Source organism: Tachypleus tridentatus, chromosome 10 (genome assembly GCF_004210375.1).
Source record: "Tachypleus tridentatus isolate NWPU-2018 chromosome 10, ASM421037v1, whole genome shotgun sequence".
Classification (NCBI taxonomy): domain Eukaryota; kingdom Metazoa; phylum Arthropoda; class Merostomata; order Xiphosura; family Limulidae; genus Tachypleus; species Tachypleus tridentatus.
Window position 1 is genome coordinate 82,214,653 of NC_134834.1, and position 26,050 is coordinate 82,240,702.

The 26,050-nt window shown below is 36.1% G+C and overlaps 1 protein-coding gene across 8 annotated transcripts in view; it reads left to right on the forward strand.

Annotated features, from left to right (window-relative positions):
- The window catches only part of LOC143229715 (calmodulin-binding transcription activator 2-like), a 119,932-nt gene that overhangs the window by 58,271 nt on the left and 35,611 nt on the right, over positions 1–26,050 (forward strand). For 7 of the 8 annotated variants that reach the window (XM_076462441.1, XM_076462438.1, XM_076462445.1 and 4 more), the window contains 5 exons: positions 1,755–1,822; positions 4,045–4,180; positions 17,668–17,739; positions 18,849–18,990; positions 20,422–20,468. In XM_076462441.1, the coding sequence (XP_076318556.1) occupies positions 1,755–1,822; positions 4,045–4,180; positions 17,668–17,739; positions 18,849–18,990; positions 20,422–20,468 (465 nt within the window). The remainder of the gene's footprint in view (positions 1–1,754; positions 1,823–4,044; positions 4,181–17,667; positions 17,740–18,848; positions 18,991–20,421; positions 20,469–26,050) is intronic. The other variant, XM_076462444.1, reaches the window with a different exon arrangement.

The window sequence follows — 26,050 nt, forward strand, 5'->3', positions numbered from 1 at the left end:
CATTTAACAGTTTTTGTTGGTTATTTTTTTTAATTCCCAGGCAAATTCTTATAATAATCTATGAAAGATTAGTTTTAGTTTGTTTTGAATTTTGCGCAAAGCTAGCTATCTGTGTTAGCCGTCTTTAATTTAGCAGTGTAAGACTAGAGGGAAGGCAGCTAGTCATCACCACCCACCGCCAATTTTTTGGTTACTTTATTGCCAACGAATAATGGTATTAACCGTCACATAATAACGCCACCACGGTTGAAAGGGCGAGTATATTTGGTATGACGGGGATTCAAACCCGCGACCCTCAGATTACGTGGGTGCGTTATAAGTGACGGTCAATCCCACTATTCGTTGGTAAAAGAGTAGCACAAGAGTTGGCGGTGGGTGGTAATGACTAGTTGCCTTCCCCTCTAGTCTTACGCTGCTAAATTAGGGACGGCCAGCGCATATAGCCCTCGTGCAGCTTTGTGCAAAATTCAAACCACTGTTTGTTGTACGTATTTTGGTTTAGCCTTTGAAACATGTCTGTTACAATCATGTGATTGGCACCAACGCAAACCGTTCTGAGATCTTTTGTACTGCACATAATTTAATTTAATAAATATACATTCAGAAGACTAACTAAACTTTATAATACGATATTACAGGCCTCATAATTCCATTGGAAATACTCCATCGTTGATCGTGTAAGTCTTCAAGTTATGATTATGCACCCATTACCTAAATCCAGAATTTCCAATGTATCAAACTTCTGCAAAGATCATGAGGTCAATCCCAAACAGCAGGCCTTCATATATATTTATACTATAAGTAAACGTAGACATCCCAGATCGGGCCCGTCATGGCCAGGTGGTTAAGGCACTCGACTCGTAATCCGAGGGTTGCGGGTTCGAATCCCCGCCATACCAAACATGCTCGTCCTTTCATCTGTGGATGCGTTATAATGTGACAGTTAATCCCACTATTCATTGATAAAAGAGTAGTCCAAGAATTTGCAGTGGGTGGTAGTGACTAGCTGCCTTCTCTCTAGTCCTACATTGCTAAATTTGGGAAGGCTAGTGCAGATAGGCCTTGTGTAGCTTTACTCGAAATTCAAAACAAACCAGTTACCATAGCTCGATACGTATATTTTCAAGTGGGATTGTTTCATTCCCAATTTATCCCTCGTCTTTCTCAGGATAACTATCGTTGATTTTTTAAGGACGGGATGGAAACGTATGAATTTTGGGTTTGAGAACCTTGGTCAACTTTAAATGTTTATTGATTATCTTTTCATGAATGTTGGGAAGAAAGCTTGCCTTCAGTGCAAAAGGTTTTGGCATTGGAGGGAGGTTTTTTCGTGACCATCATATTTAATTTGCTGATATAAGCGAAAAAGGCTTAATATGCCGTTTCGGAGTCCGTTGCTGTGCGAAAATTTTCACTTGCTTTGGAGAAATTGAAGTTTGCCTTTTGACGATCTTTGGCTCTACACCTTATAATAATATCGCTATATGAATACTTGTTTTTTAAAACTTAATGACTACTCTTTTAATTTAAAAGTTTATTTATTACGAAATTTTACTCTCGAATATTCGGGACCCATAAGTAGGTACCACACGTTAATGTTACTCCATAACATGTTTCTGTGCCATTATATCACTGTATCATCACATTCAAGTCTCTTTTGTAAAATACATTTAACCTTCTAAATTTATTATAGTGTTCTTATATTATTAGCGTTTTCTCTTTTTATAGATGATTCTGTTTTTTTTCCATTGCAGGAAATAGCTGCCATTTTAATAAGTTTCGAAAGGCACGATGACTGGTTGTCCAAAGAGGTGACAATCAGGTATAGTATTTTACAATTACTTCCCTGAATCCCAGAAACTTAAATTACAAGACTGTAATAAGAGGAATGCAGTGGGCCTCTTTTCTGGCAATATTGTTGAGGTAATTCAAATTTATGTTCAAGGTCATGTCCTTCAGAAGTTTTGTTTATATGAGCCATACAGTCAATCGTAGAGACGTGATCAATAGCAAATGAAAATTGTGAGGGAAAATTATCACTCTGCAAGAACAGCAATTACACATATAATAGTTCCTCTTCTATCTATTTGGAATTGTGACACAAAAGATTGAAATCTGACTTTAGCTATTGTTTTACACTAATCTAACTTTGAGGTTCAAGACCAGTAAGTAAGGCGATGCATTTTTGAAGGACCTAAAAGGCTGAACCCCCCCTCACCCATATTATGCTATAGTTACTCCCAAAGAATTTAACTAAGTGCAGAGTATTCAGTTGAAGAATATTCTAACAATAAACCAACCAACAAAGACGTTCAACGAAGAGTAATCAACATCCATATTCAACTGTATCTTTGAAGAACATTGCAACAAATGGAGAGTGACAGTAGGAGACCATTGTGTAAACAACCCTCTGAAGTGATTTTTAAATGATCAGTTCGTTTATTTGTTACTGAATTTTAGAACTCTGTCTCGGTTTTTAAAGCAATCAGATCCAAACCCAAAAGCGGTTTTTCGATACACATTGGGATATTGAGGTGATATTTATACTTTTGCAACCAGTAAGAGCTGAATACATGTGTTCTATTGTATCATCAGTTATTGGGCTGGATCACGAAACCGGTCCCGGTTTCTTCCTGAATGAACCTATAACTTTATTTTCATATATCTATGGTTATGCCCATATCTTTTGTGGCTCAATGGTAAATGTCAAAGCTTGTAACGCTCAACATCGGGATGCGATATTGGTAGTGGGCAGAGCACGAATAGCTCATTGTGTATCTTTGTGTTTCAACAACAAACAACCAAAAACTTCCTTGTTCGTGTTGATATGCACGAATATAGATTTACATTCACAGAATCTACAGAAATTCTTTCTTATTTTGGCAAACACATATTTTGAAGCCATTTATACCATCAGCAAATAGAAAAATAGATTAAGAAAATTTCTTTCCTTCAAAATTTTGAAGCCATCTTTCTGATAATATTTTCTTCTGCGTGAATGCTTTCTTGTTTTATTTATTTATTTGAAATATACATATACTGTGAATAATAAAAAGAAAAAGTTATCATAGGCTCCAAAAATTGATAAATATCTCTACATCCACCCCTCAAGGTCGGATTAAGAGTTTTATTGGCCCTAGGCTTTTAAACTTGTAGAGCCCCCCCCTTCTCGTGACAGAACCTCTAAGTGCAGTACGTTTATAGTCATAGCTTGAGGACCCCTAATTAGTGTGAGGCTCAAGGCTTCAACCCGTTATGTCCGTGCATTAAACCGGGGGTGTATACTTCAGTGCACAAAGAAAACCACTTTAACCTAAACTGAGGAACACGACCCATTAGAAGGGTCAAACACATTTTACAGGATTTTACATTTTCATGAAGAACCATTTTTAGCTCAAATATAATAATAATGCTTCAAAACTTGACAAAGATAACCTCCAATTTTTCATGGATCAATTTTTTCCAGTGCAGAACGGTGTTCAATAGTACATTTAACATTGTAGTGTTTCGTGATTTATTTAAGTTCGTGTTCTAAAAATTTTTATCACCTCCCCCCAGAAAGAAACAATAAAATTAATATTGTAACAATTGTTTCTTTATTCTTAAGTTTTATGACTTACCCTTTATTGTCTCATTACTTTCACCACAAGCATCATAGGTTTCTGATTACTTGGGAATCAGATTATAATATTCTCAGATTTTAATCATTCGTTAGCACAGGACGTGAGTGATATACTTGTTTCAAAAGGAAATAAAGCACACGTTATTTATAATAATAATAATTAATTTGCTGAGAGAGAAATGAATAAATTGCTGTTAAAAACTATATATGCTAATAGTTTTGTGTTCTGATATATATTTGATGAAACATAGTTTAAGAATACTTTATACTGCATTTGCATCAAATAAATGCTACTTCCAATTGAATATTTTACGTTATAATAACAAAATTATTTCTTCAACATCAAACCTAAAATGACATTCTCTTAACCTATACATACATACATGCATGAATAGAAGATTCTACTTTGAGTTTTCTCTCAGGCCTAGAAGCGGTTCTATGCTGCTCTACAGTAGAAAGCGGGTTAGATATCGACGGGATGGTTACTGTTGGAAGAAACGCAGGGATGGGAAAACAACAAGAGAAGACCACATGAAGTTGAAAGTTCAAGGAGCAGAGGTAAAGAGGAGTTGCCCATTAAACTGGTTGTAGATTTTATCTTTTACTTCGAGGAATCAGATGAAAAATTTTGATGTTTTCAGTAAGGTTTACAGAGATGATTTTTTGTAATGTGTACAGCACCATGCGTACTTTACTTTGAGGTAGAAACTTCGTTACAAAGTGCAGCACAAAACAATGTCAACAAACACGAGGGGAACATGTCAAAATTGAATTTCCATCACCTCAAATTGAGTTTTACTCAGAACAAAAAAAAAAAAAAAAACGTTTGAAGACAAAATGTAGTTTACACTGTGGTGTGGCATGGCCTGGTGGTTAGAACACTCGACTCACAGTTTGTGGGTTCGAAGCCCAGCACCAAACATGATCGCTATTTCAGTCTTGGGGGCGTTATGGTTTTAGAGTTAATCCCAATATTTCTTGGTAAATAGTAGTCTAATAGCTGGTCTTGTTTGGTATTGAGTAGCTGCCTACCCTCTAGTTTATCGCTTCGTAATTAGAAACGGTTAGTGCAATAGTAGGCCTGGCATGGCCAAGCGCGTAAGGCGTGCGACTCGTAATCCGAGGGTCGCGGGTTCGCGCCCACGTCGCGCTAAACATGCTCGCCCTCCCAGCCGTGGGGGTGTATAATGTGACGGTCAATCCCACTATTCGTTGGTAAAAGAGTAGCCCAAGAGTTGGCGGTGGGTGGTGATGACTAGCTGCCTTCCCTCTAGTCTTACACTGCATAATTAGGGACGGCTAGGACAGATAGCTCTCGAGTAGCTTTGTGCGAAATTCCAAAACAACAACAACAACAAGAAACGGTTAGTGCAATAGCTCTCGGGTAGCTAGCGAGTTTTGCGTGAATTTCATAAACGAAGTCTGCTGTGTAGTAAGCACACTGTTTGTGTGTTTCGAGCGATCACCAAGTCACCAGTGTTGTGTGTTTGTTGTATATAGTTATGCTACTATAGAAAACATTATCAACACCTTGATTCCTTCATACGCAGTTTTGTCCAGGTTAACAAGCTCTGCGTAGAACACGAACACAAACTGAAGTATGAGTGGTGGAATACTTTGAGTTAAAGATTAAATTAACACAAAGATAACACAAAGATACAAAACACTGTTTAACATTTAGAATTCTATAAAAAATAATAAAATAAACTAAATGTCTTTTTGCTTCTATTTTTAAAAGCTGTTTTTGCATAAGATGTAACATTATTCAAGATGTCAAACCGTTTTAATAGTAGAGAGAACTTGCATACGTAGTCAACCACGACCTATATTTATTGTCAAATTCAAATGGATTAATTTGCATAATAAAAGTTAAAATATTTTCTGATAATATATTAAGGTGCATAAAATAGCTAATCTTAATAATAATATTGACAAAATTGTTTGCATAATATCTCGCTTGGTATATGAAATTTCCAGTAAAACAGGATTGTTGAACTAAATATTGAAAATTAATTAATTCCGGGAAGTAAACAAGAAACGGGAAGGAATAAGACATAACTTTGTGGTTAGCATATTGTGTTGTAGATCAAAAGATCCAAAGTTCGAGACGTGTTATTGCTGAATACCTTTATAATTTTCTGTTACCAAAGTGACAGTCAAGTCTATTATTTACTTTAAAGATCCAACCAAACTCTTTGTGGCAGCTACCATCCATTTAATCAGTAATTCCAGATTGAGGTTGGTTATATCTAAATTCTGGCGTTTACCTCACGTGCGCATGATATTTTATTTAGTAATATATTTTGTGAGATTTATGAGTAAAAACATAAATCCAAGATGGTTGGATCAGTTTTAAGAAACTAGTGAACAAGGTGCTTGTGTGTTTGTTTGTAATTAAGTGCAAGGCTACACAAGGCCCATCAGGTATCGAAACCCGGTTTTTGTAGCGTTTTAAGTCCGCAAACATACCGCTGTGTTATTGGGGGGCAAATACAAGGTGCAGTCACCAGAGAGGTGTATTTGTTTGCATGTTGTTAAGCGCAAAACTACATAAGAATTATATATGCTCTTCTCCGCGGCGATTATCAAAACCCTATTTTTAGAGTTATAGATAATTATACGAACCGCAGAGCCACAGTAGCAGAGAGAGACTGATAAAGATAAGTCACAGTTTACAGACTGTAGTATCATGCTAAACTGTTAGGCTGTTATTCAGGCCTATTGTTAATCGGGGTAGCCTGGTAAAAAAAAAACGTTTGTGGGGTTGACTGTTTGTTCGTTTGTCTTAACAAAAGGGTACACAGTAGAATATTTGCATTCTGTCTATCACAGGAATTGAGCCCCGGAGTTTAGTATCGTGAGTTCTTAAACTTACGCTGACCCTTTGGGGAACTTGTGGGGTCGAAAATATTTTCATTCCTCGAATAGTTTTATTTATACAACATGCAAAATAATGGCTTAGAACTAAAACAAATGAACTGTTGAGACACCTAGTCTCCCGGTGGGACATGGTAAGCCTACGGACTTGAACCACGAAAATACGGGATTCGATTCCTCACGGTGGACAAAGGAGATAATCCAATGTGGATTTCATGTGAAATATACAAGCATCTATGAACTTTCTAACGCTCAACAACAGGGGTCAGTACACAATAACTGTTTTTCAAGCTCAAAATATTGTTTTATTTATGTATTTCAGCTCGTGACATAATAGGAAATAATTTTAGGTTTTATTACCGTTGTTGGTTTTGTCCTTTTTTGTTTGTTCATGTTATTCTGCTGTTACAAGTTTTGCTTCCGTAATCTATAAAAAGAAGTGTTACCAAATCATTGTTTTTTGTTTGTTTTTTGAATTTCGCGCAAAGCTACTCAAGGGCTATCTGCGCTAGTCGTCCCTAATTTAGCAGTGTAAGACAAGAGGGAAGGCAGCTAGTCATCACCACCCTCCGCCAGCTCTTGAGCTACTCTTTTACCAACGAATAGTGAGATTGGCTGTAACTTTATAACGCCCCCACGGCTGAAAAGACGAGCATGTTTGGTGCTACGGGGATGGGAACCCGCGACTCTGAAACTGAGTCGCAGTTACCAAATCAACAGAAGCGAGAACTGTAGTTTTTTATTATTCAAGTTTTAGTTTAGTAGATTGAACCTAACGTTTCAAACATATCTTAAATATTCACATACGTAAGTTTTTATTATTGAAACTATAAATCCTTATAGTTAACTTAAGGAATCATGTACTAATCCCCTACTCAATTGTATAACCTCACCTCACATTTCTGAGTTACTTGAAATAAAATATATTTGCAAAATCAAACTTAACCAACAAAGGGACAGAAAAGTGCAGTCGAGGCAGTCAAACATCTTTAACTCCTTTGCGATACAAACAAAATTAAGATCATTCATGAAATGAGTTTATGGTGTATTCAGAGATTAATTATTGTTTGATATCATTTACATTGTCTGCTTCCAATATATATAGAAAATCCAATGTTTTTGGTAACACAACGTACCAACCAACAATAACTTTTTGTCATGTTACTTAGCAACATAAGTATAACTTAATATTGTTTGTTATTAATCCATGCATAAAAAGTATAATGTACAATGTATAGACAACAAAACTGGAATTTTTATAAATTTAAAGCTTCCGTTGATTAAAGAGGTTTAATTTTTTAATGATCTAACAGAAAATGTATTTCATTCAGAAACGATTTAAATTTAAGAGTGAATCGATATTTTTACTTTAATGATACATTTTATGCATTTGGCTCGAGGATACGTGATCCCGTGCAAGGTGTTTACCTTAGGCTTATTATAACAGTACTCACTGCACTTATAAGGTTTCACGGCACACACACCTGACGACCCTTTTGCACCACTTTAACTAAAATCGTAAATGGCAGAAGTAATCGAACGATTCTATCTGTATCAATGCATTTTGGCTTTTATGACTTCCTTTATTTCGATAAATCAAGATTAATCAAGCGTGACATGACACACGGTGGTTTTTGGATAGTTTTCTGTGCGCAAGCAAAAAAAAGCGTAGGGCACGCATATACCTGATGCGATTTTATTACTCATCAGGACCTCTACCAGCCTACCCTCAAACTGTAATTATTTTAGATAGTATTAAAATAAAATGATCTGTGAGACATTGGGCGTGGCTAAATACATTAGTTATAAGGGTTTGCCTCCTGAGTCGAAAAATGTAACTAGATGTTAGATCGGTTGAGAGATGATGGAGCTATGAGCTAAAAGTTTGAACTTCATACATATATATATATATATATATAAGAATTCTGAAGTTGCAGCCCCCGGTGACTTTAGCTGTAAGTCCAAAGGCTTGTAATGTTTAAACTCTGATATCAGTATAGCAGAGATAGATCACTGTGTAACTCTGCGCTTAACAACAAACAAACCAAAAGCTAAAATAAAATGTTTCTGTACGTTTTTAACATGAGTGCGTTTGTCACAAACATCGATATGGAAATTGTAGCCATCGCCCAGTGACTATGTATTGTGATTACCAGTTTGTCCCTATTTCCAATCGGCATACTGTTATTCAGGTAAGATAAGAGAAAAACTAATAATTATAGTTATAAACAAATTAAAAAGAACTAATCAGTCAGTTAGAATTATTCACAAGGTGTCTTGATTCGGGACGCAGGTAACCCCCGTATACAACTTTTCAGAGGTGATTGATCCATTACAACTTTCAATCAGTAGGATTCAATATTTATGACCATTTCAAACTCAGTGATGTTTGTTACTACTAGAATTCGCGTACTTATCCGTAGAATAAACAATTGGTTGTGTGAAATAACCTCGTACCTCATTCATCGATTGTTTTTGTTTTTTGAATTTCGCGCAAAGCTACATGAAGGTTATCTGCGCTAGCCGTCCTAAATTTAGCAGTGTAAGACTATAGGGAAGGCAGCTAGTCATCACTACCCACCGCCAAATCTTGGGCTACTATTTAACCAACGAATAGTGGGATTGAGCGTCACATAAAAACGCCCCCACGGCTGAAAGGGCGAGCATGTTTGGTGCGACGGGGATTCGAACCCGCGACCCTCAGATTACGAGTCGAACGCTTTAACCAACTTGGTCATGCCGGGGTCCATCTTCATCACGCATTTGTTTAATAAAATACATTTTAAACAGCTTTTCTCCTAAGACTAATTCTGTCTTAAACGATGTAACATTCGTGAAGGACATTAAGCACGATCTTTACCCAAAACAATGCAAAACTTTTGGGAACCTGCTTATATATAACTAGGAAAATAATTCTTTGAATAGGCTTTTAAAATGATTCTCACACAACTCTTCGCAAAATCATTTATAAAAGGACAAAAAACAGCGAAAGTCTAACTTTTAGTTTTGTAGGCATGAACGCGAGGTAGTTACTTAATGAAGTGTATATCTCGTGAACCATTCTGTTTCTTGAGATGGCAGTCGTGTTTCGCGTGCAAATAACTCATCAATACCACCAAGTTTTCATCACCATCATGGTAGTTTCTGGTTTAAAACTGTCCCTTTGTTACCTGCTCTCTGGCTTATTTGATTAGATAAAAGTATGTTACATAAAAGAACACCTCTTTTTTTTTTCTTTTCTCTGGGTTTCTTGCTCTAATGAGGATTATCCTTTTATCTCGTAATATTTTTGTATTCAGCTTCGTTTCTATAGGAGTTTTCTATAATAATTCTCTCTTTTTCTTTTGGCAGTTTGTTTCCTTTGATATATTTTGTATTTGATCAGAAAACAGTTGTATAGCACTCGTTGATAATAACCTGATCTAGGATTTTACAATTTTTTTAAAGGAAAATAGAGTATGACATAGTGTGTCAAGTTAATGTTGTATTTGATAAAACGTTATTTTGTTGCACTCTAACGAAATTTTGTTTGTTTGTTTTTGTGGTCACCACATTTTACGAAGTTTCATGAAACTTAGTATTGTTACTACTGCATTTTGATTTTCTGTTGCAAGACTTCCGTGAATAAACTTGTATTGCATTTTGGTATCAGGCACGACTAAGTGATTACAACAGTATGGTATCGGGCACGACTAAGTGATTACAACAGTATGGTATCGGGCACGACTAAGTGATTACAACAGTATGGTATCGGGCACGACTAAGTGATTACAACAGTATGGTATCGGGCACGACTAAGTGATTACAACAGTATTTTCACATTAAACTAAACATGTACCATATCATAGCAGTATCTTTGTACCAGACATGAGCACGTGGTGCCAATAATTTTGTCACAGACATGACCACATGATTACAAAAATCGGGCACGACTTTTTTTGTATCGGGCACGACTAAGTGAGATATGAGCACATGATTGCAAACTTTTTTTTTGTACGAGATATGAGCACATGATTGCAAACTTTTTTTTTGTACGAGATATGAGCACATGATTGCAAACTTTTTTTTTGTACGAGATATGAGCACATGATTACAAACTTTTTTTTTTTTGTACGAGATATGAGCACACGAACACAACAATAATTTTTACCACTCATTACTATATGATACCAGTAATTTTGTAGCAAGCATAATCACATTACCACTCTGGTCAGTCTTGCGAATTGAAAACGTTGGGTCACGATTTTGTGTGACAAATAAGCTCAGTTTTGTGTTATCGGCATCGCTTTGCACATATAATCTAAACCATGTGTTTCTACAGCAGTGTGACGTCATAAGTAAGTACTATTATCTCATAGCAACCTTAAGGAGGGATGATTGGTTTGGTTTGAATTTCGCGCAAAGCGACACGAGGGCTATCTGCGCTAGCCGTCCCTAATTTAGCAGTGTAATACTAGAGGGAAGGCAGCTAGTCATCACCACCCACTGCCATCTCTTGGGTCACTCTTTTACCAACGAATAGTGGGATTGACCGTCAAATTGTATCGCCCCTCACGGCTGAAAGAGCGAGCATGTTTGGTGTGACAAGGACTCGAACCCGCGACCCTCAGATTACGAGTCGAGTGCCTTAACCACCTGTCCATGCCGGGTCAAGGAGGGATGAAAAGAAAATTACAAGTGTCCGTTTATCTTTCTTTACTCATTTAATATATATAAAACTTTCCAAGTCACTGAAATTATATACGATTCCACTATGTTCCGAATTCTTATGCATGTAAATGCCTTTATGTTTTTATTTATATAAATATAATTAGCAGTACTACATGAATTTATGTAAACGTTATATGCTGTAATACATATAACCTTTAGGAGTGTTAACACGTTTTGCTTTCGTTTTTTTTTTTAATTTCGCGCAAAGCTACACGAGGGCTATCTGCGCTAGCAGTCCCTAATTTTGCAGTATAAGACTAGAGGGAAAGCAGCTAGTCATCACCACCCACCGCCAACTCTTGGGCTACTCTCTTACCAACGAACTGTGGGATTAACTATCACATTATAACGCACCCACGACTTAAAGGACAAGCATGTTTGGTGTAACGGGAATTCGAACCCACGACCCTCAGATTACGAGTTGAGCGCCTTAACTCAATTGGCCATGGTGGGTCACAAAAAATAGTGAACACGTTGTAAATATTAACCTATTCTGGCTACACTTGGTCATTATAGAATCAAGTAGCGTTGTTTGTTTGTATCAAATTGAACATCAAGAAGTATGTGTTGCTTATTTAGATAAAATTATCGATAACTATAGTACTATATATTATATATAGTTTGTTATAACCAAAAACAAGCCGAAACAAAAAACGCTGCACCAATTGAAAGGATCCCAGGGTACATACAATAATGTCGGACATAAAAGGTACCCTGTGTTTTGGAGGTGAGGTGACTGCAGAAATAGGACCCAAATTGCGGTGGGGATACACTGTCTATCAGTCGTAAACTCCTTTCACCAATCTCGCAGAAAAATAAATTAAAAGAATAAAACGAAGGAAAAAGCAGCAAAATTATAATAGAAATATATATTAAAAACGGAAATTAGGAGAACGAGATGTGGATGCTCAAGCTTACAATGTCTTATATCTGTATCACACTTTATTGTCTACAGACAGTTATGGAAGTATGACTCCTCTCCAAAGTAAAGAAGAAATATAATTTAAAATTAAATGAAAAAATGCATAAGAAATAAGGTACTATCATATGGGAGTAAGTAAGTTAAATGAACTTACCTCTTGAAGTTAGCATTCCAGCCCCTATTATGGTAATAAGGCACTAATAGGTAGCCATGTAAACGAATTACACTTGTAAAAAGGTTCCAACCAGTTATCTAAATTAACTAGTACAGCTCCCAACCACCAACCATTAATTCTACTGTAACTATCAATTTTCATACTCATTTTAAATAACGTTTTTATATGCGGTAAGGCATTCATCCGCATAAAGTAGTGCCAACTTGTTTAATAGTAGTATATTTTCAGTTTGGTAAACATATAGACACCAAACATGCTAAAATTAAGTTTCATATTTGTTATCGGAATATATTTTAATTTCATTTTCTTCATTATTTTTAGTGTGTGCGTATATGTTTTGAAGCTTTAAGATAATTTTCTACGTAAATATAACTAATAATAATAAACACAAAATGATTCACAAATGCTTGCCAAACGTAAAACAGTTACACTTCTTTAAAAACAAGTTTGTAGGAACAATAGCCGTCAGGAATGTAGTTGATCGTCTAAAGGGCGTTTATGACGATTATCAGAGTTTTGCAGAACGGATAGGATGGGTCACATGGATATGAAAACTTGAATCAATTAAAACGTTCGTTGGACATGTCTTATTAAGGTAAAAGTGTTTCCTGTAATTTTATACCTTCCACTAAAATACTCTTACATAATTTCACGTATTATTGTAAACTTATACATAAAATATGTTGTTTCAGCTGATCAATAAACGCGTGCACAGCAACTTGGGCTAATCTGACCTAGTTCCTTCAGAGTGCACAACAGCTTGGGTTAATCTGAACTAGTTCCTTCAGAGGAAAACGATGAATGGTCGAATATTTGGAAGTACGTCACTGTCATACATCATAGTCTGGTCAACCTATTAAAAAAGCCACCCAACTTCAAACTGAGTGCAAAAAAATCTTCATGTTTCATGCTCGGAAAACTGTAGTCATCAATGTATGAGAACTCTAACAGTGTCTAATCAATAGAGCATAATTTCATTGTTGTATAATTATATTCCTTGTTTGACGGATTTCGACAGATTTTAGGATATACTCGACTTGTAAAGTCTGCTGGAGAAAATATTATTGAATGGAATGCTAAATGCAAAACTATTAGAAAGCTAAGTCATACGTGTACGAAATGGTTATATTTTATTGATTGTGTATTCTGTATATTGAAGGTTCATAAACGAAAAAGCATCCTTACTTCCTGGCTCCTCAGAGTCTGCGGACTCACACCGCTGGAAACCGGGTTTCGATACATGTGATGAGCTTTTTTTTGCTTGTTTAATTTGAAACAAACGGTCTTTATTCCCAAGTATAACAAAAATATTCAGTAATGTCCGCTAAAGTTTCAAATTATGAACCTAATTATCCACAGTGTGTCATTTGGAGGGTTTCTAGAAGAGCTAGCTACCAAACACAAGTAAAAACAACTGCACACGGTATCATATGTACATTTATTATTATTATTAGTGCCACTCAATTTCTTTTAAGGAACATAGGGCCGCAATCACTGCGGTTTCTTGAACATGTTTTTAAGTGAGTAGGTTGTTAGCCCACTGCACCGAGCCGTCCCTAATTTAGTTGTGTAAGACTAGAGGGAAGGCAGCTAGTCATCACCACCCACCGCCAACTCTTGGGCTACTCTTTTACCAACGAATAGTGGGATTGACCGTCACATTATAACGCCCCCACGGCTGGGAGGGCGAGCATGTTTAGCGCGACGCGGATGCGAACCCGCGACCCTCAGATTACGAGTCGTATGCCTTAACGCTCTCGGCCATGCCGGGCCTTATCATATGTACATTAGTGACATAAAATCATTCCAAAAGTAACGTAATTAACTTCAAACTTCCGGTACAAACTGGAAAGACAGATCTCTAAATGTCAGTGGTTATTAATGTAATAACCTGATTAGGTCTTTTGACCTGATTTATACAAAGTTACGCCAACTGCTATACTTTCTCGTATTTTTATGCTAACAGATCACACTTGATATTTTTTGTTTTACAATGTTTGGGTTTAAAAGAACAAATACAATATATATTAAAAAGTACTTGTTATCAATACTTTGTATGATTCATATTGTACCTCGTATAAAAATCATTTCTACTTTCTTAATTGTATACAAGTTTTGGCAATTTTTGTTGTGGTATTTTGTTTATAAACAATGAAAAACAAGAGGAAGTAAACTTCCGTTTAAAAACTTTAATAATAATTTTTTTACACAATGAAACTGCATCACATCAATGATGTCCATTCGCACAATTTTTCCACGTGCTCTGATTGGTCGTATTTGGTTGATTAGTTATGTGTCTTCGTTCAAATTATGTCGGCTACAGTTGTAATATTTGTGCAAATGATGTCCATGCAGAGAGTGTATGGTGGTCATGTGCAATTGTTAAAGAAGTTGTGATGCCAACTGTAGTAAACATGGCGGGGATTATAAATTAGTGTATCTGGTGTTGGTGGTAGGTAGTAGGATTTCCTGAGCAATTTTAATTCTTACCAATCCTGTATCAAACTTGCATAAGGTAACCTAGCTTGTGGATGTAGGTGGCAGAGTGTTAACTTGCACGTGTGTCGTGTTTTATATTATCTTGTTGCCGAACCATCTGTGGAGAGAAACAACTTCTACATTTAAGGTTTCTCTGCAAAATATCTCTACTATTTCCTTTTAAATGAGCACCACTTCTAAGCTTGTTTGATATCACGCATTCAATTACAAAAAGACGAGATGTGGTTTCGCATCTTATAATGACATGGATAAATAACAGATGATAGCTATTTGATCTAAGCAAGATTTTTGTCTGACGAATGTCTCACAATATCATTTTCTTTGAAGTAGCTTGTTTGAGCCTAAGTCAAGAAAATGTCACGAGAACTTAGATCAGTATAAATTCAACAAATAACTAGAACAGTTACACGATTCATACCACGGCTACTACAGTTTGTCTTATCAGCAAATTGTATTATGAATGGAAGAAACAGTTCTGCAGCATTTTCTTTCTCAAATGTTTGTCCAGCATACTGATGAAACATTGTTTATTCTTAGCGTTATCTGAAAATATTCTTTCTTTGATTTAAAAGGCAAATCTTCACTAAAGCTAAACTTCGATCTGTGTACTCATCTTGCACGAATTGGATGTTCTTTGTGAACAAACCCATTGAATACTCATCCAAGGTAGTTATGAAATATGAGTACTCTCTTGTAACGTAAATTTTAAAAATGGATGAAGAAATGGATTATTTCTGATCATGGTATATGTTGGCTTGGCATGACCTGGTAGTTAAGGTGCTCGACTTGCACTCTGGAGATCACAGGCTCGAATACACCAATCATGCTTGCCATTTCAGTCTTGGTGAATTTATAATAAGATATTCAATCCAGCTATTCTTTGGTAAAATAATAGCTCAAGAGTTGACGGTGGATGGTGTTGAATAGTTGCCTTCCCTTTAGTCCATCACTGCTAAGTTAGGAACTGCTTTGCATATGCATCCTGCCCTCCGCTAGTACAGCGGTATGTCTCCGGATTTACAACGCTAATATCAGGGGTTCGATTCCCGTCGGTGGGCTGAGCAGATAGCCCTTTGTGGCTTTGCTGTAAGAAAACACACACGCATATGCATCCCTTGTATATCTGAGCAAAATTTAAAAATTTTTACACACCACAAAACCCAACCAAGATATATTCGCTGCAAGCGAGAACTTCCATCTAAAACATATTTTACTCATCACCTAGTTGTCCATTATACTACAGTTTTCAAGAGCCCAAACCTTATCAGCAAGTGCTGGCTTGTGTGCCACTCTTAGGGGATAAAAAGAACTAAAAGATAGTCGCACAATTCAAATGTGAAGTTCTCTGATATATGGTTGGCATGGCCAGATTGTTATGGCGCTCAACTCGTAATCTAAGGGCCACAGATTCAAATCTGTCTCACCAAACATGCTCGCCCTTTTAGCTATGGGAGTGTTATAATATTATGATCAATCCTATTACTCTTTAGTTGGCAGTAGGTGGTTTTTGTCTAGCTGCCTTCTATTTTCTTAACTTATGAGTTAGAATGTTTATTTATTGAAACATAAAGAAATGTTCAAACTTTACTGATATGCAGTTCGGTTTAATATTTCCAATTGTGACACTGTAATTGTAATGCAGAGGGCTCCTCTTGGCTTTTCTTGTTATATTTGGCTATTTAAATCTCGCACACACAAAGCTATATAGGAACCTTTTATAACCGTGGTGTTTCTTTGTTTCTTTGTATTTAAGCACAAGGATATGAAATATAAAATAAGTGAAAAGGTATAGATTTACGATAAAGCAAAAAAAACAAACCAAAAAAAACGTGAGAATTTACGTAGATATTTTGACATTGTTTTGTAATGAATCCGTGAATAGACCTTTAGTTTTTCTTCTATCGAGATGAATCTCTACGGAACTAGTTGGGAGAAAAGTCAAAGATACTTGAGCAAGAACATATAAGCTATGATACTGTAAGAAACATCGTATTATTTCTCTTAGATAACGTCACCGAGTATATGTGAGTGGTCATTCTCTTACAGCATTCATCGGTTGAAACATAGAAATGTCATCCACTTGGTCAGAGAAAAGACGCGTCAGCATCTTCGTGAGGAATTTGTAAATCTTATGTGCTATGAAAACAACAAGGGTGCATTGAACTTAACAACTGTGACTTCACGTGATTGTTTGATTCCAAAAGTTATGCATATATTAAGGAGTGTAGTTGGCGGTTGTTTTTAGAAAATATAACACACAAGTTAGGTCATAACCAACCCCGGATTGAGGCATTGGCTTACCGGGCTGAAACCCAGGGTTAACACCAATTAGGAGGCCTCAAGCTATGACTATAAATATATTGCACGTAGAGGTTCTGTCTCGAGGGGCTTCTATAACTTGAAAGTCTAGTGCTAATAAAATCCTTAATTCAACCTTGATTATAACAGTTTGTTTGTCTTCGTAATATTATAGTTTCTAAGTTAATTAACCTTGTCTTAACTTATTAATCAGAATGCTAATTTCGTGAAACATAAAGAAATGTTCAAACTTTACTAATATGCAGTTCGGTTTAATAGTATTTTTAATTGTGACATAATTGTAATGCAGTGGACTCCTCTTGGCTTTTATTGTTATATTTGGCTATTTTAACCTCATATAAACAGACCTACTGCTGTGTTTTGTTGTTATTTTTAGTTTTGCACTTATACCTGCAGATTAAGAGTAATTTGATATGAGTTTTGGTTACATTAAAGTTCTACATTCCACAATACTATTTTGTATGTCAAATAGTTACTTTATCACTTAAAAATTCTTCCTTTACTAAACATTTCCTTTTTTTATATATATATATGTATATGTAGTGCATTTATGGATGCTATGTGCACTCGGCGATCCTCTCTACGTTCCATCGTCGTTGTTACTGGCTTCTTCAGGTTTGTTTCAATTTATTTCCGCCCATGACTAGTTGTCTATTTAACATTTAGCGTGTGAAAAGTTAGGAATCAGTGAATCTGCGAAACACGTTATGTGTGCTTTCTGTGCCAGTTAAAAGTAAATACAACATTTAATAAAGTACTCAGTGGTGAATGTTAAGCCTAGTCTCACTTGATTCCTGAGTCTTGTCTTACCAATAACTTTATTAGTACAATGCTTTAGTGGTACGTGGGACTTATGTTAAAATCCAAATTTTATAACGTATTCATAATTTTTAGCCATTTTGTAATCAATAAACAAATGAGAAATTTTAGAATGTTAGATTTATGAAAGTGTTTTACAAGAAACATGAAAAATTTCGGCAAAATATAGCATTTTATTCTGTGTCATTACAACATGAATGAATTTTATTCATGATGTAACTGGAAAAAAGAACGTACGTAAGGCCAAGTAAAAAAAAATGTGTTGGGGTATTAGCACTTTTCAGAAACCTAAAAGTGGAAAGTTTTTTTTTCATAATCTACTTCATTTATGATAGAGTATCAACTCACAGTTATTTTTTAATTATAATTGAAAAGCATCGTCATTCGTCAATCAAATATTTGTATAGATGACGCTTCAATCAAGCACGTAAAAATAGAAGTAGAACCTACGAAATTTAAAAAAAAAGAAAGAGAAAATTAAACTCGGCGTCAAATGTGAACTTTGAGAAACTAATTTGTTTTTACTTTGAACAATACATAATTTTTCTATTTTAATTTTGAATTCAGATGTATCAAGAGAAATTGAATATAAAATTTTTGTATGGTTACATATAAACAAAGAGCTGAACAATAAAGTGTAAGAGCAATTCACTAACTGGTGAAATATTACAGTCAGTCTCGTTAAGAACGTACAATACATCTCTCTTTAAAAATAGAGTTGAATGGCAAATCTGTGCTGTCTTAATATTTGTGTGTGTTCTTGTTTAAAATAAGGTTTAATTACTATGTACAATTTACGTACTGTGCAACAGATTGTTTTATTATGTGGAGTTAGATTTGAAAACAAAAATCACCAGAGTTCTGTTGCCAAGATATAACAAATTGTAAAACGTTACATTTTATAGAATCCTGAAATTGTACTTGTTCATTACCTGAACGTTCCCTACAGTGATGACAATAAAATCCTCATTTCTCCCAGTCTCGGCTACTATGCTGATAAAAAAGAATGGACAAAAGACGAGTTAATTTTGCAGTTAAAACCCATGTGTAAGTCTGTTAATAGTTTTTCTAATTATTTAATTGTGAAAAATGCATTTACTTTTTCTCTTAGCAATAAGATACCAAAACAATAATATCATTTTTACTCAGTTATAAGGAAATTACAAAATATGTCTTAATGGTAAATTAAAAACGTATCTTGGAACGGGTGGTACGGGTGTTAACAGTTTCACTAATAAAGTGGAGAACAACGTTTCGACCTTCCTCGGTTGTTCTCTGCTTTATTAGTAAAAGTGTTAATACCCGTACCAACCGTCCTGAGATACACTTTTATTTCAAGCAGGTTTCTCGTCATCAATAATGATAAATTAACATTAATTATTTTAAATGCAGGATGACGGAAGGACCAGTTGACTCTCTGATCAGTTATTTCTACAATGAGTAGTTTTAAATGAATAAATAACTGGGCATAAAACTTTATTATTTAATTAAACCTTACTTAGCCAAGGCTATAGGCAACTGAAACGAATCAGATCACGTTGTCTGGCGACAATCACCCCACTCGGTCACTAATGCATTACTAAATTTTCAAAGAATTACCATAGTGCATACATGTGTGTAAAAATATGTTAACTTTACACAGTTATAATTATTTTATTTTGTATAAAGATGTATTTAGACATATAATAATAAATACTCTGCAAACACTTTAAAGACAAGTTACCCTTCAAAAACTAGTTGTTTTCTATTTTGTCCATTTCTATTCTTTGTTTTTGTTTTAATGTAGTTTATTGTGTTTTCAGAAAGCTTGTGTTTTCGTTTCTTGCATTGTTAATGTATTTTTTATTAATTTATCGAAGTAAATATTGACATTTTTTACTTTAACTTTTCTTCATTGTTTTTCTATATGACAGACACATTTTACCTTTTTGATTGTTTTGTTCATGAGTTTCAAGAATTAAAAGAAATTAATTTAACTCCATCTCTTGCTTCTGATTGTCTATTAATATATCTGGTAGAAATATGTTTGGTTAATTTCAGTACAGCAGACATAAATATACTTACTGGAAGGTTCACTCTTCGGAGATTCTAAACATTTCTTTATTTTTTCGGATCTTACCGCATTGTAGTGCTATTTTTTTGTAGTTCTGTTATTGTTTTGCGGAAAACCAGTGTGCTTAAATATGGCGTGACTTGCTACTTGTGGTTTATTGAAAGAAATTAGTAATAATTGTGTAGTTTTCTGCATAAAGTGCCTTTAAAATGGCATGTCTTCATCATTATATAAAAGTTAAGAAAGTTGTCATATGTGTTAAACAGTTGTTTGGACTGGAACAAAATGTAAAAAAACAATAACATTATTATAATTATATAAGCTGGTGCTTTTGTTACACAACTTACATAGTCTAATCTTCTCTATTTAACTTATAAGAAATTCATTGTCTTTGAGCAAAACTTTTTGGTGTAATATCTTTACAGTCTATAATAAGAATGAACCAGATTTGAACAATGACCAAGAAACTTCGGTGAGTAACTTCACTAAATAATAAATATTTTAAAGAAGAGTTTTCTATAAGTTAGTACATATATATAATTTTGTAAAGATGCATGTTGTTGGTGTTACACATGTTATTAAGGTAAAATTGTTTAGAATAATATAATTTTAAATAGCTTTAATTGTGTTAAATATTGTGGTTACCACATTTTCAGGTTTATAAACTTCAGTGTGAAATTTGTGTGTATTGTATTTGTCTCGCACCCTATTTAAATTCAATATCATAATATGTTAAATTTTGTTAGCAATGAGTTTTGTAAAATGTTATTTCGTGATAAAAGTTGCAAGTTCTTGAAGGTTATTAAAATGTTTAAAAATTGTTTGTTCATATGAGACGTCTTACTTTTATGAATATTCATAATAAAGTGAAATGTTTAAAATTGTCAACTATTCACAACCTCCAGAAGTGACTTGCTGGATAACAATGAACCTTCACAAGTATTTGACCTGTGTATTTCATGCCATCAACATATCAGAAAACAAGTGTTCTATTTTGCATTCACAACATAAAGAAATTAATAATAAGAATAACTCAAGTTTCAGTTTCTACATTCAATATTTACTAAGCGAACTTCTGCTTTCTTTCTTGAAGCTATTTCTCAAATTAAACATTTTAAAATAAAATCAATTAGCTTGAAGAGACAAGATAAAGTGTATTCAATAAACATTAACCACGGAAAACAAAATCCAACTTTTTATCAAAAATCAAGCATATTCTAAAACCTACTGATACATTTTAATTTTTAGTTTGAAAAACCACGTATTTAATTATAAGACTGTTTTGCAGTAAACATCTTGTATGGAGTTGGAATGATGTGTATGAAAACCAGCAATCAGTTTTACTAACAAAAATAGTCTTATTATTATTAACACAGAAGAAAACTGAAACCTACGTCTCTGGAACTTTGCAAATAGATAAATACACTTACCTTATCATAGATCTTATTCTAACTGAAATGTGAAGAGAAGGCTCTTCCCCCTTCCCCTCGGTGTGGATTCCTGTGCGTGATGAGGGGACCTCCTAGGGAAGGTTCTGTTCTTTCAGTTTACCTTCTCAGGTATCTAAACATCCACTCACGTGTTTGCCGTGCCTGGTGACCCGTGAAGGGGAGAAGAGGATCCTAATTGTTGAGGGGTCAAACCCTAACATATCACTTTGGCCTTGAATTCCTGTAGACAGGCGGCATTGAGGTGGACCCCCTAGGGTCAATCGGCTGGTCCACTTTGGCTAGGGTCAATCAAATACCAATGTTGGATGCTCTCAACAGGTGTTGTTGACATTGTATCTGATGCTAGTGTTTGGATATAGTGCTCGCAAAGCCCTGGCATTACTGCAGTATCTTTGTTTGGCATTGTAGTGCGTCCCCTCGTAGGGCTTCATGGTGGGTGGGGTCGGTGGGCACCAAAATTCTTTTTTATTATGGATCATCCAAATAAAAACTTAAATGAAATAGTGAAAACACAAACTATTGGTAAACGATCAGGTTTTGAATATTCTGAGCAGCAATCTTCAACATTTGTAACACCTGCACCTCATTTTCTTATACTACATTCTATTTCAGACAAACCTTTAAGGCAAATGCCCCCCCCTTTTCATTCAGAAGGGACTAAAGGGACTTAATGGCTCTCCAGAGTCGGTGAAAAAGCTTCACTCTGGTGACATATTGGCGGGGAAACATCCACATCTCAACAGAGTAAACTCTTCTTACATTCAAAGGCGATTGGGGATATACCTATTGAGGTTATGCCTCACGCTACTTTGAATTCGTCATGAGGAATTATTGTTGAGAAGAATTTGAAGAACATCCCCGAATCAGAGATCCTCGCTGGTTTCTCCACCCAAGAAATTTCTGCAGTGAGGCGTATTCCTACTCTCATAGATTTGATTATGATGCCGACCAACACCCTCATTTTAATATTTACATCGCCGTGTCCACCTGCCACCATCAAGGCAGGTTATCGAAATTGCAAGGCACCGCAATACATTCCAAACACACTCAAATGTTTCCAGTGTCAGCGGTTCGGTCACACGAAGAAATCATGTTTTGGCTCCTTGACGTGTGCTTGTTGCAGTGCAAGGACCACGATGTTTTTGAGTGTCAAACGGACACTCATTGTGTCTATTGGAATGGTTCTCACCCATTCTACTTTCGTTTTTGCCCTAAATAGTTGGAAGAAAAAGAGATGCAGCGTTTGAAGACGATTCAAAACATTACTTACCCTGAGGCTTGAAAGTTGCTGTCCACCACTTCATCTCGGACGTATGCTGCTGAACGTCATTCCACTACTGCAGTAGGAGTACAGACGGATCTCTGTGCCTCCAAAAGAATCGTTCTCAAACCAAATGAAAAGTATTTTTGACATCCATTGTTAAAAAAGTAGAAGAATCAACGTCAACACCCATCTCTGTCCCTAACATTCATTCCAGCAAACCCAAAGATCCACTTCCTTTGGTTCCAGATACGGGCATTTCCTCGGGTACGTTTTCCTCTCCCACCCCAAAATTCAAAACAATCATTCGTTCACGTCCTCAGTCGCTGGAATCCTCTTCCAACAACAAAGACCTGCCCAATCAACTCGGGGCAGGATCCATGGAGGTCGACAGACCTCCATTGGATAAAGTCAATAAAGAAAAAGGACGTGGTCGTAAATAGAAAGGCTCTCTACCCAATTCGCCTACAGATAAATAAAAATGGCCACTCTGATACAATGGAACTGTCGAGGTTTCTTTTTTATCTGGATAACATTAAAGCATTGGATGCTTCCTACCATCCTGTATGTCTTTCCTTACAGGAAACATTTCTGAAACCTGCCGATACAGTCACCTTTCAGAAGTTTTCTTTGTAGAGAATTGACAGGTTGTGTGATGGAAGAGTGCAAGGAGGGGTGGCACTGTTGGTTGATCAGCATGTGCCCACCCTGCCTTTGCCACTCGACACGCCCTTGAAGGCCGTAGCCATTCGTGTTTCCGTGGGTCGCACCATCATTGTCTGTTCTCTCTACCTGTCACCTGGAGAGACCTATGATCAATCAGACTTTGATACTCTCATTGAACAGCTGCCATCTCCCTTTTTAATCCTGGGGGACTTTAATGGACATCATCCCCTCTTGGGAAGTGCTGATATTGATTGGAGGGATCACTCCATAGAGTATGCTCTCTGATCACAACCTTTCTCTTTTCAATACTGGTTTTTATACCTATTTTCATGCACCTAGTCTGTATTTTACTGCTATTGATCTCTCAATTTGCTCCCCTTCACTAATCTCCCACTTTTCATGGATGGTTGACAATAATCCACGAGGCAGTGATCATTTTATGAAAATGGTTAATGCTCATCTTGTTTGGTTCCTCGAATCAAACAACCTCCTCTCGCCCATCTAGTGTGGGTTCCGACGACAACACTTCACTACGGACCACCTGACTCGACTTGAAACGTCAATCAGAGAAGCCTTCTCAAACAATAACATATTGTATCAATATTCTTTGACATTGAGAAGGCTTATGATATAACATGGAGGTATGGAATTTTGCGAGACCTCCATTTATGTGGGTTACGTGGCCATTTGGACATCTTTATTAAACATTTTTAATGGGCAGGCAATTCCAAGTTTGTGTGGGTTCGACACTTTTCTATTATTTTCTACAGGAACTTGAAATCTCTCAGGGTTGTGTTTTGAGTGTCACACTTTTCAGTATAGAGATTAATGCCGTCACTGAACAACTCCCTCTTGCTGTTGCAAACGGGCTCTATGTCGACAACTTTCACATCTCATATCAGTCGTCGAACATGAGGTATATTGAGCGGCAGCTACAGACTGCCCTAAATTGTTTACTGAAGTAGACCACAGCAAACAGTTTTAACTTCTCTCTCTCTAAAATCGCTTGCATGCACTTTTACCGCCAATGGAGTATTCATCCTGATCCTAAACTCCGTATCGGTGAAGTTGCGCTGTCTGTGATCCCTAAGACTAAGCTCTTGGGTCTTATCTTTGACCATAAGCTGACCTTTATACCATACATCAAGCAGCTACGGATCAGATGTACAAGAGTACTTAACATCTTCCGTGCCCTCTCTTCTACCACTCGAAGAGTGGATAGATGTTCTATGCTAAATATATATCGCGCTCTTATTCGACCGAAATTAGATTATGGATCACTGGTATATGGTTCTACCAGGATCTCGGCCTTGAAGATGCTGGACTCCATTTATCATTAGGGACGTCGCCTCTGCTTTGGAGCTTTCTGCACTTACCCAGTTCAGAGCTTGTACACAGAGTCTCATGAACCTTCTCTATACCTCTGCTGTTTGCAACTGTCTTTACTGTATGCTTCGAAACTTCAATCCGTACCACTCAAATGTGACCTTTCTTTAAGTCATCTGAGAAAAACAGATACTTCCGATTGGAAATACTGTTTGTTATTTGCAGAACATCTTTTGAACCATCCTTCCATTCCTCTTTATACAGATGGTTCGAAATCAGGTGATTGTGTGAGCTCTGTCATGGTTTGTTGTTGTGTGGTGGTTGTGCGCAGAATCCTCTATACAGTTTCAGTGTTCCCTGTTGAACTGTACGCCATTTCTCTTGCTCTGGATCACATAGAAGCTGAGCAGTACTTAAATTGCACTATTAATACTGACTCACTTAGTTCTCTACTGGCCCTGGAATCGCTTCACGTTAGTTCTCACCCTGTTCTTGCCGATATTCAAAACCGACTGGCCCATTTCTCTAACATCTACTTCTATCCACTTTTTCTGGATACCGGGCTACGTTGATATTCGCGGGAACAGGTTTACCGAAACCACAGCTAAATCTGTCTGCTCTGGCTCTATCACTGCTGTGCCTGTTCCATACATGGACTATGGTCCCGTATTCAAGGCTCGGCTCCGTGCCAGCTGTCAGTCGGCTTGGTGTGAACAACGTCTATTGGACGTTGGCCGTCTTGTTTCCACAAAGATCGGAAGGAGAAAGTTGTCCTAACTAGAGTGCACATTGTTCACAGTTTTTTAACTCATCGTTTTCTTTTATCTGGGACTGATGCACCAATGTGTTGTCTGTGTAACACTCAGGTCACAATAAGTCAATTTTAGTGTTTTGCCTTCGTTACGACTCTCAACAATGGCACTATTTTAAAGATGTTTTGTTCCCATGCTTGTCTATAACGTTAGACAGTGTTATTAGCGATGGTGACACAGTCCACGTTAGAAATGTTTTTAATTTTTTTATAGGCCATTAAGCCTTCTAATGCTATTTAAGTTTTTAATTTACACATTAGATATTTTTTAATGTTATTCCCTTTTAAGGAATTTGAAATTAGAAAATGGCCGTAATGTCAAATAACTCGAAAGCAGTACTGGAAAGGTTAACTTCAGATGTCTAATGTTGATGTTTGAACTACCCGTTAGTCATCCTGGCGAGTAATGATAATTATAGTTATGCTACAGAAAGTCCTTTACAACTTGTATTACTGTAGTTTTTTCTCTTACCACTGTAGACTAGATATAAAAATTGTATTTAATATTATTAATGTTTTTCATTCAAAAATTAAACTTT